The sequence below is a fragment of the Pseudophryne corroboree genome, chromosome 9, assembly GCF_028390025.1.
Source record: "Pseudophryne corroboree isolate aPseCor3 chromosome 9, aPseCor3.hap2, whole genome shotgun sequence".
Classification (NCBI taxonomy): Eukaryota; Metazoa; Chordata; class Amphibia; order Anura; family Myobatrachidae; genus Pseudophryne; species Pseudophryne corroboree.
Genome location: NC_086452.1, coordinates 289,148,689 through 289,168,670, shown reverse-complemented (window position 1 = coordinate 289,168,670; position 19,982 = coordinate 289,148,689). Strand labels below are relative to the sequence as shown.

At 48.3% G+C, this 19,982-nt stretch overlaps 1 protein-coding gene across 7 annotated transcripts in view; it reads right to left on the bottom strand.

The window, feature by feature from the left end:
* Window positions 1-19,982, bottom strand: part of SEPTIN3 (septin 3) — a 490,493-nt gene that overhangs the window by 428,051 nt on the left and 42,460 nt on the right. For all 7 annotated transcript variants that reach the window (XM_063940342.1, XM_063940340.1, XM_063940341.1 and 4 more), the window contains one exon: window positions 2,343-2,471. In XM_063940342.1, the coding sequence (XP_063796412.1) occupies window positions 2,343-2,471 (129 nt within the window). The remainder of the gene's footprint in view (window positions 1-2,342; window positions 2,472-19,982) is intronic.

Sequence of the window (19,982 nt, the reverse complement as noted above, 5' to 3'; positions counted from 1 at the left end):
ATGTGAATTTTGGCTCATACAGTGTGCTATAATATGAATTTCGGCTCGTACAGTGTGCTATAATGTGAATTTTGGCTCGTACCATGTGCTATAATGTGAGTTTCGGCTCGTACCGTGTGCTATAATGTGAATTTCGGTTCGTACCGTGTGCTATAATGTGAATTTCGGCTCGTACCGTGTGCTATAAGGTGAAAGGGGCACCAGTACTAGATAGTATAAAGGGTTCTACTACACTGGACATGCCCCCTTTGGGGTTACCATGCCCCCTTTTGGGTGAGCACGCCCCCTTTTCTGGAGCGCTGTCGTCACTCTCTCTCTCCCTGTCGTCACTCTGGCTGTCCATGCTGTCACAATTCAGTGTGCTACAATGTGAATTTCGTCTCATACAGCGTGCTACAATGTGAATTTCGGCTCATTCAGCATGCTACAATGTGAATTTCGGCTCATTCAGTGTGTTACAATGTGAATTTCGGCTCATTCAGTGTGCTACAATGTGAATTTAGGCTCATTCAGTGTGCTACAATGTGAGTTTCAGCTCATTCAGTGTGCTACAATGTGAATTTCGGCTCATTCAGTGTGCTACAATGTGAATTTCGGCTCATTCAGTGTGCTACAATGTGAGTTTCGGCTCATTCAGTGTGCTACAATGTGAATTTCGGCTCATTCAGTGTGCTGAATTTCGGCTCATTCAATGTGCTACAATGTGAATTTCGGCTCATTCAGTGTGCTACAATGTGAGTTTCAGCTCATTCAGTGTGCTACAATGTGAATTTCAGCTCATTCAGTGTGCTACAATGTGAGTTTCGGCTCATTCAGTGTGCTACAATGTGAATTTTCGGCTCATTCATCAGTGTGCTACAATTTGAATTTCGGCTCATTCAGTGTGCTATAATGTGAATTTTGGCTCATTCAGTGTGCTATAATGTGAATTTCGGCTCATACAGTGTGCTATAATATGAATTTCGGCTCGTACAATGTGTTATAATGTGAGTTTCGGCTCGTACCGTGTGCTATAATGTGAATTTCGGTTCGTACCGTGTGCTATAATGTGAATTTCGTCTCGTTCCGTGTGCTATAAGGTGAAAGGGGCACCAGTACTAGATAGTATAAGGGGTTCTACTACACTGGACATGCCCCCTTTGGGGTTACCATGCCCCCTTTTTGGTGAGCACGCCCCCTTTTCTGGAGCGCGCACGCCTTCGGCGCTCGCATAATTGCATCCTTGACTTTTGCATATCCCTACTTCAAAATTTCCACTTCGACCACTGTAAATATATATATATATATATATATATATCAGGGACGTGCAGTCAGGGGAGGCAGGGGAAGCAGTGCCTCCCCTGTCTTAATGATTAAAATAATAAAAAGAAGATACATAAGACACACATTCTGTGTCATATGTATGTCCTTTATATTATTCTAATCATTTTAATCTGTTTAAATAGTTTGGGAGGCACTGATAGCTAGTGCCTCCCGTAGACAGTGGTAACGGGGACATAGCAGGGGGCGGGGCCAAGCTCTGGGCTGTAAAAGCCCATTAGAATTTAAGGGGAATGCGGCACTTATACAAGTGCCTCGCTGGCAGGGAAAGCACGCCCCTGCCAGCGAGGCACATGTGATTGGACAGCGGATCCAGCACTGGATCCGCTGGTCCAATCACACATGAGCGGCTGGGAGAAGCGGCGGCGGGACCCGGAAGTTACTGCTGCACAGGAGAGGACCGGGAGCGGCGGCGTGGGGACGATGGATGACAAGAGGGCTCTCCGGATCGCCCTGGACCAGCTCTCCCTGCTGAAGGTGAGACCCAGGAGAGCGGTGATGGATGTGCCCAGGCGGCGGGTGTGATGGAGGTGCTCCTGCTGCTGCTCTGTCACGGCTGCTGCTGCTTCGGCTCCCAGGGGACTTGTGTACAGTCTGCCCACCTGCTGCCCTCATCTACCTGCTGGTTGGTCCCATGTGGGTGCTGCCGTACAATGTCTGTGTGTATTTACAATGCTGTGTAGTGTGTGTGTGTGATGGTGATGATGATGATGCTGGGCCAGTGCCACACAAAGCTCTCTCCTTCTCACAAAGCACCCCCCAGCCCTCAGATCCCCACACACAGCCCTGCCCGCCCCTCCTCACACAGATTGTAGTTGGGAGGGGGGGAGGTGAAGGTGCCTCCGTGCCTCACCAGTCGGTGCCCTCACCGCACGTCACTGATATATATATATATATATATATATGTGTGTGTGTGTGTGTGTGTGTGTGTGTATGTCAATACAACTTCACACCATACACTATTGTAGATCCTATTTTTACACTCTTGAGTATCATATCACAGATAATAAAACATGACTCACCATGACTGATAGCTTTTATCTCAATAGTTTTAGGTATTTTGCCATCCCGGTTCAACCCTGTTGATTTTCGGCTCACTTGTGACTTAAAGAGTGTATTTACCAGTGTTGATTTGCCCAGTCCACTCTGACCTGCAGAAAAAAACAGACTATTAGAGTAGTCAAGAAAGCCACTGTTAACAAAAACCCAATATATATTGTGATAAATACACTGAAATTGTGTTTGAGGGCAAGTATATTTATCCTAGGTTTCTGTTCTATGTGTTTAAAACCCCAAGAAAGATGTATAGTAGAAAGGATTACTAAAGAGCTACTGGACTTTGGCAAAAGCCAGATAAGGGTTCCTGGGGTTGTAGAAGGAGAGTGAGGGAGTGCTCCAACCATTTTGCTCAGTATGGGTCTTGTGGCATTTAGGGGCATATTCATCATGAAAAAATTGTGCAATGAGAATTTTTAGTTTTCACTTCTCATTGTATTTTCTCACAATTGTTTTAGTATTCACTATACCCTCATCAGAAAATTATCACTTCCGAAAAACTGTTTTTTTTTAGAAGTTTTTCAAAAAGTGACAAAATTCTCCCCGGTGGAATCTTATTTCCAGGGCTATCCGGCTGCAAAAAAAGGTCACTGCAGCCATGGCACCTCCAGCTGCCCCTTCCCTCCCTCCCTCTCCCCCGGAGGCGTGTTATTGCAGGGCTGCCCAGCTGCTGAAAGGATCTCTGCAGCCACAGCCCCCCCACTGTTCCACCTGCAGGCACTGTGTGTCCTGCTGCCCGGCTACCCGAGGTAAGGGCTGCAGCCGTGCCCCCACACCACTCCCCCTGCCAGTTCTGTGTATCCCACTGCCAAGCTCCTGAGGTGAGCTCTGCAGCCGCGGCCCCCGCTCCCCCAGCTGACACTGTGTGTCCTGCTGCCTGGTTCCTGAGGTGAGCACTGTAGCTGCGCCCCTACCCCAGCCAGGGCAGGTTCACTGATGACCGGTGCTATAGACAGGAAGGAAACAAATGGAAGGGATCTCAATAAATCCCTCTGCTATACAAGCTGCTGTGTAAACGGTATCTTGTGAAGAGATTTGGAGGCTGAACACCATCTCAGGATGGCGAACAGTTTCTCTTTCAAACTCTGAGAGTAAAGCATTTTCGAAGTTTGATAAATGTCACAATTTCTACATCCCCTGGGGATTGTAGAAGTGATGACAATTAAAGGGTGATGAATATGCCTCTTAGCCTCAGAGAAGGCTTATACCTGCATGGGTGTGTTAAACAGCTGTCAGTATGGACATGGAGTGTCTCATTACATAGGGAACACACAAACAAAGGGAATCTTTCTGCAGAATGTGCCAGACAGGCTAGTACTTATGTTTATGGTTCATTTTGACTTTTGCTGCAAATACAAATAATTGAGGTTATTTGTACCAGATGGCGTCATTAGGTCGACATACATTGGATCGAACACTGAAGGTCGACATGCATTAGGTCGCCATGGTCATTAGGTCGACATGTACTAGGTCGACATGCAAAAAGGTCGACATGAGTTTTCACATTTTTTTTCATTTTTTTACCTTTTTCATACTTAACGATCCACGTGGACTACAATTGGGAATGGTAACCTGCCCGAAGCATGGCGAGCGAAGCGAGCCATGAGAGGGGACACGGTGCACTAATTGGGATTCCCCGTTACTTTTCGAAGACAATGATACCAAAAACAGTAAAAAAAAACTCATGTCGACCTTTTCCCATGTCGACTGTGTACATGTCGACCTAATGACTAGGTCGACCGAATGACCATGTCAACCTAATGCGTGTCGACCTTCAGTGGTCGACCCAATGTATGTCAACCTAACGCATGTCGACCTAATGAGCCACACCCATTTGTACCAAACACCTTGGACTGGCATGTTACTGTTTGGGCTCCTGGAGAAAGTGCACCAATCTATCCCAGAAGACGGCATCCTTACCCCGATCTTTCCACTATATATATATATATATATATATATATATATATTTATATATATATATATATATATATATATATGTACAGTGTCGGACTGGGGCATGAAGGGCCCACCAGGGAGATGTAATCACAGGGGCCCACTAAAGGCGCTGCCATATGCTGGAAGGGGTGTGGCCACATGACCAGAGGGGAGTGGCCAGCCATTAGATGCACCACCTAGCATAGTATATAAAGAAAAAGAGCTCTACCTCGCTGTCCACTTCAAGCTGTTGTGCTGGGTTACACCGGAAGAGAGCAGTAGTATACATGTGCCTGAGTTACACCGGGAGACAGCAGTAGTATACGTACCTGCAGTGGTGGATCCAGGGGGGGGGGCAATCGGGCCGTGGCCCCCCTGTCATTTGTGGCCTCCGTCCCCCGCCCCCGGCGCCGCACAGGGAGATGACGGGCACCCGCTGAGATTGTGTTACCAGCGGTCGCCCGTCTCTCCTCACCGAAAGCCGGAGCTCAGTACTGAGCACCGGCTTCCGGCACTGTCACTGTGCGGCGTGCGCTATGGGAGAGACGTCATGATGTCTCTCTCATAGTGCTGAGGAGAGGACACTAAGAGAGGAGGACTGCAGCGGTCTGGAAGCGGGAACGGGGCTCAGTAAGTATGATTTAATTTTTTTCTTCCTTAGTGCAGCGGGTGCATCTACAGGGGGCAAACTACGGGGGGACATTACTACTGGGAGGCATCAACAAGGAGCATTACTACTGGGGGGGGGGGCATTACAACTGGGGGCAAACTACTGGGGGCATTATTACTGGGGGGCATCTACTGGGGGCATTACTACTGGGGGGTCATCTATTGGGTGCAGCTACTGGGGGACATTTTTACTGGGGGGCATCTACTGGGAGCAAACTATGGGGGGACATTACTACTGGGGGGCATCATCAAGGGGCATTACTACTGGGGGGGCATTACAACTGGGGGCAAACTACTGGGGGCATTATTACTGGGGGGTATCTACTGGGGGCATTACTACTGAGGGGTCATCTATTGGGGCAGCTACTGGGGGACATTTTACCTGGGGACATCTACTGGGGGCAAACTACTGGAGGACATTATTACTGGTGTCATCTACTGGGTGTATTACAACTGGGACATTATTACTGGGGGGTCATCTATTGGGGGCAAACTCCTAAGGGGCATTACTACTGGGGGCAAACTACTGGAGGATATTATTACTGGGGGGCATCTACTGGGGGCAAACTACTGGGGGACATTATTACTGGGGGGCATCTACTGGGGGCAAACTACTGGGGGACATTATTGCTGGGGGCCAACTACAAAGGGGCTAACTACTGGGGGCAAACTACAGGAGGGCATTACTACTGGCGGTGTAACTACAGGGGCATTACTACTGGCGGAGTAACTACAGGGGCATTACTACTGGTGGCGTAACTACAGGGGCATTACTACTGGTGGTGTAACTACAGGGGCATTACTACTGGTGGTGTAACTACAGGGGCATTACTACTGGCGGCGTAACTACAGGGGCATTACTACTTGGGGGCTAAACTACAGGGGGGCCAAACTACTGGGGGCATAACTACAGGGGCCAAACTACTGGGGGATAACTACAGGGGCCAAACTACTGGGGGCATTACTACTGGGGGCTAAGCTACAAGGGGGGCATAATTACAGGGGTTAAACTACAATGGGGCAAACTACAGGAGGGCATTACTACTGGTGGCTAAACTACAAGCAGGCAAACTACTGGGGGCATTACCACTGGGAGGCTAAACTAAAGGGGGGGGTAAACTACAGGGGTCATAACTGCAGGGGCATTACCACTGGGGGCATAACTACTAGGGCGCTAAATGACTGGGGGCATTACTACAGGCAACATTACTACTGGGGGCAATACGGGCATTGCATAAGTGGCACCACTACTATGGGGTCTGTATAAGGGGCACTACCAGTTCAGTGGACATTGCATAATGAGCGCTACAACTGTGGGCATTGTATAAGAAGCGCCACCTCACATGCACCGAAGCCGCACACAAATGTACTTGCCCCTTCCATGGTGCCCCCCCGATCATTTTCTTCCAGATCCGCCCCTGCGTGCCTGGGTTACACCGCGAGAGAGCAGAAGTATACATGTGCCTGGGTTACACCGGGAGAGAGCAGTAGTATACATGTGCCTGGGTTACACCGGGAGAGAGCAGTAGTATACATGTGCCTGGGTTACACTGGGAGAGAGCAGTAGTATACATGTGCCTGGGTTACACCGGGAGAGAGCAGTAGTATACATGTGCCTGGGTTACACCGGGAGAGAGCAGTAGTATAGATGTGCCTGGGTTACACCGGGAGAGAGCAGTAGTATACATGTGCCTGGGTTACACATGGAGAGAGCAGTAGTATACGTGCCTGGGTTACACCGGGAGAGAGCAGTAGTATACGTGCCTGGGTTACACCGGGAGAGAGCAGTAGTATACATGCCTGGGTTACACCGGGAGAGAGCAGTAGTATACATGTGCCCGAGTTACATCGGGAGAAAGCAGTAGTATACGTGCCTGGGTTATCCCAGGAGAGAGCAGTAGTATATGCACCTGAGTTAATCTGGGAGAGAACAGTAGATACACATAATGACTGGAGTATATTGCCAGATACACATACGCCCCCAGCAGTGCCAGATACACATACGCCCCCAGCAGTGCCAGATACACATACGCTCCCAGCAGTGCCAGATACACATACGCCCCCAGCAGTGCCAGATATACATACGCGCCCAGCAGTGCCAGATACACATACGCGCCCAGCAGTGCCAGATACACATACGCGCCCACAGTGCCAGTTACACATATGCCCCCACGGTGCAGGATACACATACGCCCTGCCAGTGCCAGTTACACATATGCCCTGACGGTGCAGGATACACATATGTACCCCCAGTGCCAGTTACACAAATGCCCCCACAGTGCAGGATATACACATGCCACCACAGTGCAGGATATACATATGTACCCCCAGTGCCAGTTACACAAATGCCCCCACTGTGCAGGATATACATATGTACCCCCAGTGCCAGTTGCACAAATGCCCCCACAGTGCAGGATATACACATGCCCCCACAGTGCCAGTTACACAAATGCCCCCACAGTGCAGGATATACACATGCCCCCACATTGCCAGTTACACAAATGCCACCACAGTGCAGGATATACACATGCCCCCACAGTGCCTGTTACACAAATGCCCCCACAGTGCAGGATACACACATGCCCCCACAGTGCCAGTTACACAAATGCCCCCACAGCGCAGGATATACAAATGCCCCCACTGTGCAGTATATACACATGCCCCCACTGTGCAGTATATACACATGCCCCCACAGTGCAGTATATACACATGCCCCCACAGTGCAGGATATACATATCTCCCCCCCCCCCAGTGCCAGTTACACAAATGACCCCCACAGAGCAGGATATAAATACACCCCCCCCCCCAGTGCCAGTTACACAAATGCCCCCACAGTGCAGGATATACATACACACACACGCCCCCAGTGCCAGTTACACAAATGCCCCCCACAGTGCAGGATATACATATCCCCCCACAGTGCCAGTTACACATACAGTGTCAATTTACGCGTTACTCACCACCACCGCCCGGGCTCTGCTGCTGCTCCAGCTGCTGCTCCGTGTCTTTGGGCCGAGGAGGAGAGCGCAGCTTGCGCCTCTCCTGGCCCTCAGTCCCACTCTGCGTGGGATCTATTTACCGCCGCCACCCGGGCTCTGCTGCTGCTCCTGTGTCGGGGCGGGGAGGAGAGCGCAGCGTGCGCTTCTCCTTCCCCTCAACTGACTCTGCCGGCCAGTGTGTGCTGCCGCTCTCTCTCCCAGGGCCACTGACGGCAGCATGTTACATGCGCCGATGCTGCAAGTTATTACAGTAGGCCCCGCCCTCACATAAAAGAGGGTGTGGCCAAAATCAGTGGGGCCTACCGCTGGTTTCACCGGCTCTCCGGCGGCCCAGTCCGACACTATCTTGACAAAGGTCCAAACGCGGACCGAAACGTCGATACTATCTTGTCTGGCATGAAACTTTAATTAAAAATTCCTGTTTATTGAAGACTGGTGAGTGCTCCCACATTTCTTGTATTTATATATATATATATATATATATATATATATTTATACACTGCTCAAAAAATTAAAGGGAACGCTAAAATAACACATCTTAGATCTGAATGAATGAAATATTCTTATTAAATACTTTGTTCTTTACATAGTTAAATGTGCTGAAAACAAAATCACACAAAAATTATCAATGGAAATCAAATTTATTAACCCATGGAGGTCTGGATTTGGAGTCACACTCAAAATTGAAGTGGAAAAACACACTACAGGCTGATCCAACTTTAATGTAATGTCCTTAAAACAAGTCAAAATGAGGCTCATTAGTGTGTGTGGCCTCCACATGCCTGTATGACCTCCCTACAACCCACACAAGTAGCTCAGGTAGTGCAGCTCATCCAGGATGGCACATAAATGCGAGCTGTGGCAAGAAGCTTTGCTGTGTCGGTCAGCGTAGTGTCCAGAGCAAGGAGGCGCTACCAGGAGACAGGCCAGTACATCAGGAGACGTGGAGGAGGCCATAGGAGGGCAACAACCCAGCAGCAGGACCGCTACCTCCGCCTTTGTGCAAGGAGGAACAGGAGGAGCACTGGCAGAGCCCTGCAAAATGACCTCCAGCAAGCCATAAATGTGCATGTGTCTACTCAAACGATCAGAAATAGACTCCATGAGGGTGGTATGAGGGCCCGACGTCCACAGGTGGAGGTTGTGCTTACAGCCCAACATCATGCAGGACGTTTGGCATTTGCCAGAGAACACCAAGATTGGCAAATTCGCCACTGGTGCCCTGTGCTCTTCACAGATGAAAGCAGGTTCTCACTGAGCACATGTGACAGATGTGACAGACGTGACAGAATCTGGAGACGCCAAGGAGAACGTTCTGCTGCCTGCAACATCCTCCAGCATGACTGGTTTGGCAGTGGGTCAGTAATGGTGTGGGGTGGCATTTCTTTGGGGGGCCGCACAGCCCTCCATGTGCTCGCCAGAGGTAGTCTGACTGCCATTAGGAACCGAGATGAGATCCTCAGACCCCTTGTGAGACTATATGCTGGTGCTGTTGGCCCTGGGTTCCTCCTAATGCAAGAAAATGCTAGACCTCATGTGCCTGGAGTGTGTCAGCAGTTCCTGCAAGACAAAGGCATTGATGCTATGGACTGGCCCGCCCGTTCCCCAGACCTGAATCCAATTGAGCACATCTGGGACATCATGTCTCGCTCCATCCACCAACGCCACGTTGCACCACAGACTGTCCAGGAGTTAGCGGATGCTTTAGTCCAGGTCTGGGAGGAGATCCCTCAGGAGACCATCCGCCACCTCATCAGGAGCATGCCCAGGCGTTGTAGGGAGGTCATACAGGCACGTGGAGGCCACACACACTACTGAGCCTCACTTTGACTTGTTGGAAGGACATTACATCAAAGTTGGATCAGCCTGTAGTGTGTTTTTCCACTTTAATTTTGAGTGTGACTCCAAATCCAGACCTCCATGGGTTAATAAATTTGATTTCCATTGATAATTTTTGTGTGATTTTGTTGTCAGCACATTCAACTATGTAAAGAACAGAGTATTTAATAAGAATATTTCATTCATTCAGATCTAAGATGTGTTATTTTAGTGCTCCCTTTCATTTTTTGAGCAGTGTATATACATATATATATATATATATATATATAAATGCGAAAGCCCTCACTTACTGACTGACTGACTCATCTCTGATTCTCTTCTCCTGATATTTTAGGAAGCTTAAATAGGACAACTACGTAATCAGAATTTTAATAAACCTCCCCTAAGGGCATGAAAATTGGTTTGATATAATGACGTCATTACTGATCCGTGGATTGCATTGTGTGAACTATAACATTCAAACAGACAATCAGATCAAAATTTGGATTGCACCTCCAGTGTGTAGAATTGAATAAACTACAAAAATGTGAAAGCACTCACTCACTGACTGACTGACTCATCACTAATTCTTTTACTTCCCAATATGTTAGGAAGATGAAATGTAACATAGGTATTTTGCAGCTGGAAAATAGGAAAACAACGTAATTAGAATTTTAATAAACCTCCCCTAAGGAGATGAAACTCGGGTTGACATAATGATGTCATTAACGATGCGTGGCTTGCGTTGCATGAATGATAACGCCCAAACGAACAATCAGATCAAAATTTGGATTGCACCTCCAGTGGGTAGAATTTAATAAACTGCAAAAATGGTCCTGTCACATTTTACCATAACTGCTATGGGTGCTCCTCGGGTAACGGCAAGAACCATTGATTAATATTTACTTACATTAAGATGTCTCAAAATTACAGCTCTATATATTTATCCAATTTTTAACACTCATTTATATGTACAACTGTGAAATTCAGAAACTCACGTGTGAAGAATGAGTGGAATAGCTAGTGTATATATATATATATATATGTATATATATATATATAGTGATGAGCGGGTTCGGTTCCTCGGAATCCGAACCCCCCCGAACTTCACGCATTTAACACAGTTCCGAGGCGGACTTGAATCTTCCCGCCTTGCTTGGTTAACCCGAGCGCGCCCAAACGTCATCATCCCGCTGTCGGATTCTCACGAGATTCATATTCTATATAAGGAGCCGCGCGTCGCCGCCATTTTCACTCGTGCATTGGAGATGATAGGGAGAGGACGTGTGCAGCGTTCTCTCAGTTGTGTTCAGTGTGCTGCAAATATCTGTGCTCAATGTGCTGCATATATCTGTGCTCAGTGTGCTTGCAAATATCTGTGCTCAGTGTGCTGAAAATATCTACGTTCTCTGCCTGAAAAACGCTCCATATCTGTGCTGCATTGTAGTATATAGTAGGAGGACAGTGCAGAATTTTGCTGACCAGTGACCACCAGTATTATATCAGTACGGTACAGTAGTCCACTGCTCTACCTACCTCTGTGTCGTCAAGTATACTATCCATCCATACTTGTGGTGCATTTAAGTTTTGAGCAGTATATATAGTAGGAGGACAGCGCAGAATTTTGCTGACCACCAGTATATAATTTATAGCAGTACGGTACAGTAGGCCACTGCTCTACCTACCTCTGTGTCGTCAAGTATACTATCCATCCATACCTGTGGTGCATTTTAGTTGTTGTGCGCAGTAGTAGGAGGACAGTGCATAATTTTGCTGACCACCAGTATATAATATATAGCAGTACGGTAAAGTAGGCCATTGCTATTGATATATTACTGGCATATAATTCCACACATTAAAACATGGAGAACAAAAATGTGGAGGGTAAATTAGGGAAAGATCAATATCCACTTCCACCTCGTGCTGAAGCTACTGCCACTAGTCATGGCCGAGACGATGAAATGCCATTAACGTCGTCTGCCAAGGCTGATGCCCAATGTCATAGTATAGAGCATGTAAAATCCAAAAAACAAAAGTTCAGTAAAATGACCCAAAAATCTAAATTAAAAGCGTCTGAGGAGAAGCGTAAACTTGCCAATATGCCATTTACAACACGGAGTGGCAAGGAACGGCTGAGACCCTGGCCTATGTTCATGGCTAGTGGTTCAGCTTCACATGAGGATGGAAGCACTCATCCTCTCGCTAGAAAAATGAAAAGACTTAAGCTGGCAAAAGCACAGCAAAGAACTGTGCGTTCTTCTAAATCACAAATCCCCAAGGAGAGTCTGTCAGGAATCGACTCACCACGGTGACATCTGTCCGCCGCTGCGGACTCCGTCCTGGGTCCCTGCGTTCATCTGTCATCCGCGTCTCTGCCATCAGACGCCATCCTGGGCCTGGGAGCGCTCCTGTGATAGCGGGCGTGTAGCACGCCGCGTTCCCGCTAGGCCGCGGCATGGGCGCCGCCATGACAGCCTCCAGCAGTCAGCATACGGCGGCCAATCCGGTGCTTGGCCGCACCCACTTTTCCTCACTCCACCAATGACTGTGTAACAAGGGGTATATATGAAGCTGCAGGATCAGTCTGCAGGCATCCTGAACTTTGTGTCACTCCTGCGACTCATGTGTAAGGATCTGGTTCCTGTTTCCTCCGTGTTCCTGGCTATCTACCTGAGACTCTGTACTCCTGGTTACTTCTCACAGCTCCGTGGAACTACAAGCCCCAGCAATACCTGCTTCCATCTACAGGCTTCACACGCACCACCATCTCTGTGTGCTTCAGCCTAGCAGTAGAGACTGACTCCAGGTGTGTTCCATCTCTCCACCTGTGATGCAGCTTGCATGCTGCCAGTGCCTCATCACCTGCACTGTGGACATAGTCAGACTCCTGCCTCTGCTACCAGGTTTGCCATACAACACCATCTCTGCTGGTTCCATGTTTTAATCTGCTCTGGTTCCCATACCAGAATATTCTCTGCCAAGTTATCACTCATCTGTTATCATCACTACCGGTTATCATTTCATCAGTCACCATTCATTCTGTTACCATAGACTTTCAGCTGCCACGCTGTACAATTGACATTTGCATTTCCTACTGTTATTTTCTGCTGCCGTTTTGTGAACCATCTGTCTAATAAATATCATTGCGCTCATGCGCAGAAACATAATCCAGCCTCCTCGTTTTCTCCCATCCACCTCCACTGACCCACTAGCGCCCCCTCCGGGGACACAGACAAAACCAAGTCTGACAGTAAGTTCAGGATCGATGGACTCGGATGGTGGACGGAGTGTGGGGTCAGAGGCCTTGCAAAATCTGGTCTCCCGTTTGGATGGTCAAGAGGCTGCGCAGCAGCAGATGTTCCAGTTCCTGCAAGGGATGTCCTCCCGGATAGATACACTACAGCAATCCCTGCCTAGTGTACACACTCCTACAGTTCCTGTTACTCCAGCACCTGCCAGTACTGTGAGTCCTTCTATGCCGGCTGCATCAGCTCCAGTGTCACGTCTGCACCTGCCCGTGCCAAGCAAGTATGATGGCAGCCCAAAGTTATGTCGTGGGTTTCTCAACCAATGTGAAATCCAGTTTGAATTGTTGTCACATAATTTCCCCACGTCAAGATCCAAGGTTGCCTACATCATCTCTCTACTTTCTGGATCTGCTTTGAGTTGGGTGTCTCCTCTGTGGGAACGTGCCGACCCTCTGATTAACAACTATGCAGAATTCGTGTCAACCTTCAGACGGATCTTTGACGAGCCTGGTCGTGCAACATCAGCTTCTGCCGACCTAATCCAACTTCGTCAAGGTACCCGTAGTATGGGACAATATGTCATCCAGTTCCAGACGTTGGCCGCAGAGATTCAGTGGAACAATCAAGCCCTGGTAGCAGCTTTCTGGCATGGACTCTCTGATCGGATCAAGGACGAACTGGCAACCCGCGATCTTCCTGTACAATTGTCCGATTTAATTTCCTTGTGCATCAAGTTGGACTCTCGCATCCGCGAACGCAACAATGAACGTGCTCGGAGTGAGCCACGCAGATCAAGGATGATACCTTCCGTACAGTTCCAGTCTCCACCTTCTGATGAGCCTATGCAAATAAATAACTCCTGAGGAGCGGTCAAGAAGACTTCGTGAGAGACTATGTCTTTATTGTGCGGCTGCAGGTCACCAGATTAATTCCTGCACAGTGCGTTCGGGAAACGCCAGATCCTGACTTGTAAAGGAGGAGTCAAGTTGGGATCTTCTAGACAAGCTCCTTCTAATCAAGACCTTATCCTTCCTGTGACTTTAGAGACTTCAGTTGGGCTTCAGTCTGCATCAGCATTAGTGGACTGTGGAGCCGCAGGAAATTTCATCACCCAAGCTGCGGTAAATAAATTTTGCTTGCCTGTATGTGAACTTTCTTACCCAGTCTACATTACCGCCGTGGATGGTAGCCGAATCTCCAAGGGGAATATTTCTCACCAAACTGCACCAGTGGTTTTGGGAGTTGGGTTCCTACACTCAGAATTAATAAAGTTCTTAGTTATTCCTCAAGCCACCCAGGAGATCGTTTTGGGCATGCCCTGGCTCCAGCTACACAATCCACAGTTTGACTGGTCAACGTTACAACTTACTTCATGGGGTTCACATTGCCATCAGTCCTGTTTAGCCCAAGTATGTCCAATCAAGTCTACTGAAGTAAAAACCCAGTCAAGTCTTCCTGCGGCTTATCAAGATTTCTCTGATGTCTTCAGTGAAAAAGCCGCGGATGTTCTGCCGCCCCATAAAGAATGGGATTGTCCCATCGATCTCCTTCCTGGCAAGAAGCCACCTAGGGGGCGTACCTACCCGTTATCTGTTCCCGAAACTGAAGCGATGAGCGACTACATCAGGGAGAATTTACAGAAGGGATTCATTCGTCCTTCATCATCACCCGCTGGTGCAGGCTTCTTCTTTGTTAAAAAGAAGGATGGAGGACTGCGTCCATGCATTGACTACCGGGGTCTCAATGACATTACCATTAAAAATAGTTATCCATTACCACTCATTACCGAATTATTTGACAGAGTTAAAGGAGCCCGCATCTTCACCAAGCTAGATCTCCGCGGTGCCTACAACCTCATCAGAATCCGGAGTGGTGACGAATGGAAGACAGCTTTTAACACTCGAGATGGTCATTACGAGTACCTGGTAATGCCATTCGGGTTGAGTAATGCCCCAGCAGTGTTCCAACACTTTGTGAACGAAATCTTCCGTGACGTTCTGTATAAATACCTCGTTGTTTATCTGGATGATATCCTCATCTTCTCCCAAGATCTTCCCTCTCATCGTCTACAAGTCCGTGAAGTCCTCCGACGTCTTCGTGAGAACCGGCTCTACGGTAAACTATCCAAGTGTACCTTTGAAGTTTCCTCTATACCCTTCCTGGGATATATAATTTCCGGATCGGATCTCCAGATGGACCCGACAAAGTTGGAAGCCATTGCCAACTGGTCCATTCCAAATTCTCTCAAGTCTATTCAGCGGTTCCTGGGATTTGCCAACTACTATAGGAAATTTATTCGGGGATTCTCCACTCTCATCGCTCCTATTACCAACTTAACTCGGAAAGGGGCAGACCATTCCAACTGGTCAGAAGAGGCTTTAGCGGCCTTCCAGAAAATCAAGCTGGCCTTTATGTCTGCTCCAGTTCTGTCCCAGCCAGATGTAAACAGACCGTTCGAGTTGGAGGTGGATGCCTCTACAGTTGGAGTTGGAGCTGTTCTCTCCCAGAAGGGAACTGATGGGAAAATCCACCCCTGTGGATTTTATTCTCGTAAATTCCTCCCTGCAGAAGCTAACTATTCCGTTGGAGATCAAGAACTACTGGCGATTAAGCTGGCCCTCGAGGAATGGAGGTATCTCCTGGAAGGGGCCAAACATCCGTTCAACATCTACACGGATCATAAAAATCTGCTATATTTAAAGGCAGCCCAGTGCCTTAATCCTCGCCAGTCCAGGTGGGCTATGTTTTTCTCACATTTTAACTTTAAGCTTCATTTCCGCCCAGGTTCGCAGAATGTTAAAGCTGACGCCTTATCCCGATCTATGGAATCCGAAGAGGAAACGCCTGACTCAGTTCCACATTCCATCCTGAGTCCAGTGGTATTTGCTGCATCTCAAGTCTCCCCAGCTCCTCCTCCTGGTAAGACTTTTGTTTCCCCAGAACTCTGTCCCAAGTTGCTGTCTTGGGCCCATCAATCCAAGTTCACTGGTCATCCCGGTGTTCTGAAAACCTTCAAGTTCCTCTCTGAGACATACTGGTGGCCAAAGATGAAAGCTGACATCAAGGATTTCGTGGCATCCTGTCCTAAGTGTGTGCAGCACAAGACTCCTCGTCAGTCTCCAGCAGGTCAGTTACAACCATTGTCTGTTCCTAGTCGCCCTTGGTCACACCTGTCCATGGACTTTATCTCCGACCTTCCTCCTTCTCAAGGATACAATACCATCTGGGTTGTAGTGGACAGATTTACCAAGATGGCCCATTTTGTTCCTCTCCAGGGTCTCCTTTCTGCCCCAAAACTCGCCCAAATCTTCCTACGGGAGATTTTCCGCTTACATGGTCTACCCTCAGAAATAATATCCGACCGAGGTGTACAGTTTGTAGCGAGGTTTTGGAGGGCTCTCTGTTCTGCCATGCAGGTTAAACTGAAGTTCTCGTCATCTTACCATCCTCAGACGAATGGGCAGACAGAGAGGGTAAATCAAGAACTAGAGACATTTTTAAGGTTGTATGTTTCATCTTCTCAGGATGACTGGTTTGATCTGCTCCCATGGGCCGAGTTTGCCCACAACTTCCGCTACCACACTGCTACTGAGACAACTCCATTCTTTGCAGTGTATGGGCAACATCCTCGTGTTCCAGATTTCCAAGAACTCCCTCACATGGATGTTCCTGCTGCCACTACTGCCCTGAGTCAGTTTTCTTCAATCTGGAGGAAGATTCACACTTCTCTCAAAAAGGCCTCCAGCCGGTATAAATACTTTGCTGATCGCAAAAGACGTGCAGTTCCTAGCCTGAAACCTGGGGACAAGGTTTGGCTGTCTACCCGGAACCTCCGTCTTAGGTTCCCGTCTATGAAATTTGCACCACGTTTCATTGGTCCCTTTCCTGTCGAAAGAGTCATCAACCCTGTGGCCTACAAGCTGAAGTTACCACCTTCTCTGCGAATACCTAATGCTTTTCATGTTTCTCTCCTCAGACCTTTAGTCCTGAATCGTTTCCAAAGAGCTCTTCCAGTTGGTCCCAAAGTTCGAACTCAGCGGGGCGTGGAGTTCGAGATTGGCAAGATTCTGGATTCCCGTTGCCGGTATGGACGTCTTCAATACCTTGTCGATTGGTCCGGTTATGGCCCAGAGGAGAGAAGTTGGGTAAATTCGTTGGATGTCCATGCTCCAAGGTTGGTCCGTGTCTTCCATAACACTCATCCTTCCAAGCCACGTGGGTGTTCGGTGCCCACCCTTAAAGGGGGGGGTACTGTCAGGAATCGACTCACCACGGTGACATCTGTCCGCCGCTGCGGACTCCGTCCTGGGTCCCTGCGTTCATCTGTCATCCGCGTCTCTGCCATCAGACGCCATCCTGGGCCTGGGAGCGCTCCTGTGATAGCGGGCGTGTAGCACGCCGCGTTCCCGCTAGGCCGCGGCATGGGCGCCGCCATGACAGCCTCCAGCAGTCAGCATACGGCGGCCAATCCGGTGCTTGGCCGCACCCACTTTTCCTCACTCCACCAATGACTGTGTAACAAGGGGTATATATGAAGCTGCAGGATCAGTCTGCAGGCATCCTGAACTTTGTGTCACTCCTGCGACTCATGTGTAAGGATCTGGTTCCTGTTTCCTCCGTGTTCCTGGCTATCTACCTGAGACTCTGTACTCCTGGTTACTTCTCACAGCTCCGTGGAACTACAAGCCCCAGCAATACCTGCTTCCATCTACAGGCTTCACACGCACCACCATCTCTGTGTGCTTCAGCCTAGCAGTAGAGACTGACTCCAGGTGTGTTCCATCTCTCCACCTGTGATGCAGCTTGCATGCTGCCAGTGCCTCATCACCTGCACTGTGGACATAGTCAGACTCCTGCCTCTGCTACCAGGTTTGCCATACAACACCATCTCTGCTGGTTCCATGTTTTAATCTGCTCTGGTTCCCATACCAGAATATTCTCTGCCAAGTTATCACTCATCTGTTATCATCACTACCGGTTATCATTTCATCAGTCACCATTCATTCTGTTACCATAGACTTTCAGCTGCCACGCTGTACAATTGACATTTGCATTTCCTACTGTTATTTTCTGCTGCCGTTTTGTGAACCATCTGTCTAATAAATATCATTGCGCTCATGCGCAGAAACATAATCCAGCCTCCTCGTTTTCTCCCATCCACCTCCACTGACCCACTAGCGCCCCCTCCGGGGACACAGACAAAACCAAGTCTGACAGAGTCCAAGTGAGTCGGTTGCGATGCCTGACCTTCCCAACACTGGACGGGAAGAGGTGGCGCCTTCCACCATTTGCACGCCCCCTGCAAGTCCTGGAAGGAGCACCCGCAGTCCAGTTCCTGATAGTCAAATTGAAGATGTCACTGTTGAAGTACACCAGGATGAGGATATGGGTGTTGCTGGCTCTGAGGAGGAAATTGACAAGGAGGATTCTGATGGTGAGGTGGTTTGTTTAAGTCAGGCACCCGGGGAGACACCTGTTGTCCGTGGGACGAATATGGCCATTGACATGCCTGGTCAAATTACAAAAAAAATCACCTCTTCGGTTTGGAATTATTTTAACAGAAAAGCGGACAACAGGTGTCAAGCCGTGTGTTGCCTTTGTCAAGCTGTAATAAGTAGGGGTAAGGACGTTAACCACCTAGGAACATCCTCCCCTATACGTCACCTGGAGCGCATTCATCAGAAGTCATTGACAAGTTCAAAAACTTTGGGTGACAGTGGAAGCAGTCCACTGACAACTAAATCCCTTCCTCTTGTAACCAAGCTCCTGCAAACCACACCACCAACTCCCTCAGTGTCAATTTCCTCCTTAGACAGGAAAGCCAATAGTCCTGCAGGCCATGTCACTAGCAAGTCTGACGAGTCCTCTCCTGCCTGGGATTCCTCCGATGCATCCTTGGAGTATATTTACTAAGCTCCCGATTTTGACCGATTTGGTGTTTTTTGTTCAAAGTGTCATCTCGGGAATTTACTAAACTCAAATCTCTGCAGTGATGAGGGCATTCGTATTTTTTTTACAGCTGTGTTGTAAAAATACGAATGAATACACCATCGGTCAAACGCGGCTGTTTAGGTATAGAACTCGGTCATTTACTATGCATTCGTATTTGAAATCTCTACCGTGAAAATGCGGCTGTAAAAAATACAAATTCGTAAAAAAATGCGGAAAAAATATAGACCTGCTTTCGAGAAGCGTGTTTACATGTGTTTCCAATTCTACATTAATCACACCTGAATTTTTTGACCTTTAAAAGGGACCCAAACACATTTTTCTAATCTCTCACTCTGAAATGGCTGCTGCCGTGTGTAGTACTGATTTCTTGTTTGCTGGGGGATACCTGAGACTGCTCCATGAGGGCCAGGAAACTGAACATGGTAAGCAGGTTGTACAGGTGCCGCGGAGGCTGCGCAGGCCTCGTTTTTTTAGGGGGCGTTTAAACTTGAATGCATTGGCCGATGACCTGGTCATACAGATGTTCCGGCTAAATAGAAACAACATTTTCCGTCTGTATGACCTTGTCAAACTGGACCTAGACCCTGAGACAGCATGCTCTTGCTCTGTCTCAGGCCTGCACAAAGTCCTGGTTGTGTTGCACTTTATGGCTACTGGTAGCTTCCAGGCTGTGACTGGCGATGTAATTGGTATCTCCCAGCCCACCTTTTCAAAATATTTAATTCAGGTGAGTTAAAACATACATACACGTCTATGTCTAAGTGGTGCTTCTGTTATGTAATATAACACAGTATTGTATTTATTACAGGTCATGATACTCACCTTATATTTTGTAATGTCCACTCAGGTTTTGGATGTCTTGGATCCCCACATAGATGCCTCTATCTGCTTCCCTACCCAGGAGTCGCAGTGGCATGCAGTCAGGGTAGCTTTCTATGAGCTTGCTGGCATGCCCAATGTGCTGGGTGCCATAGATTGCACACAC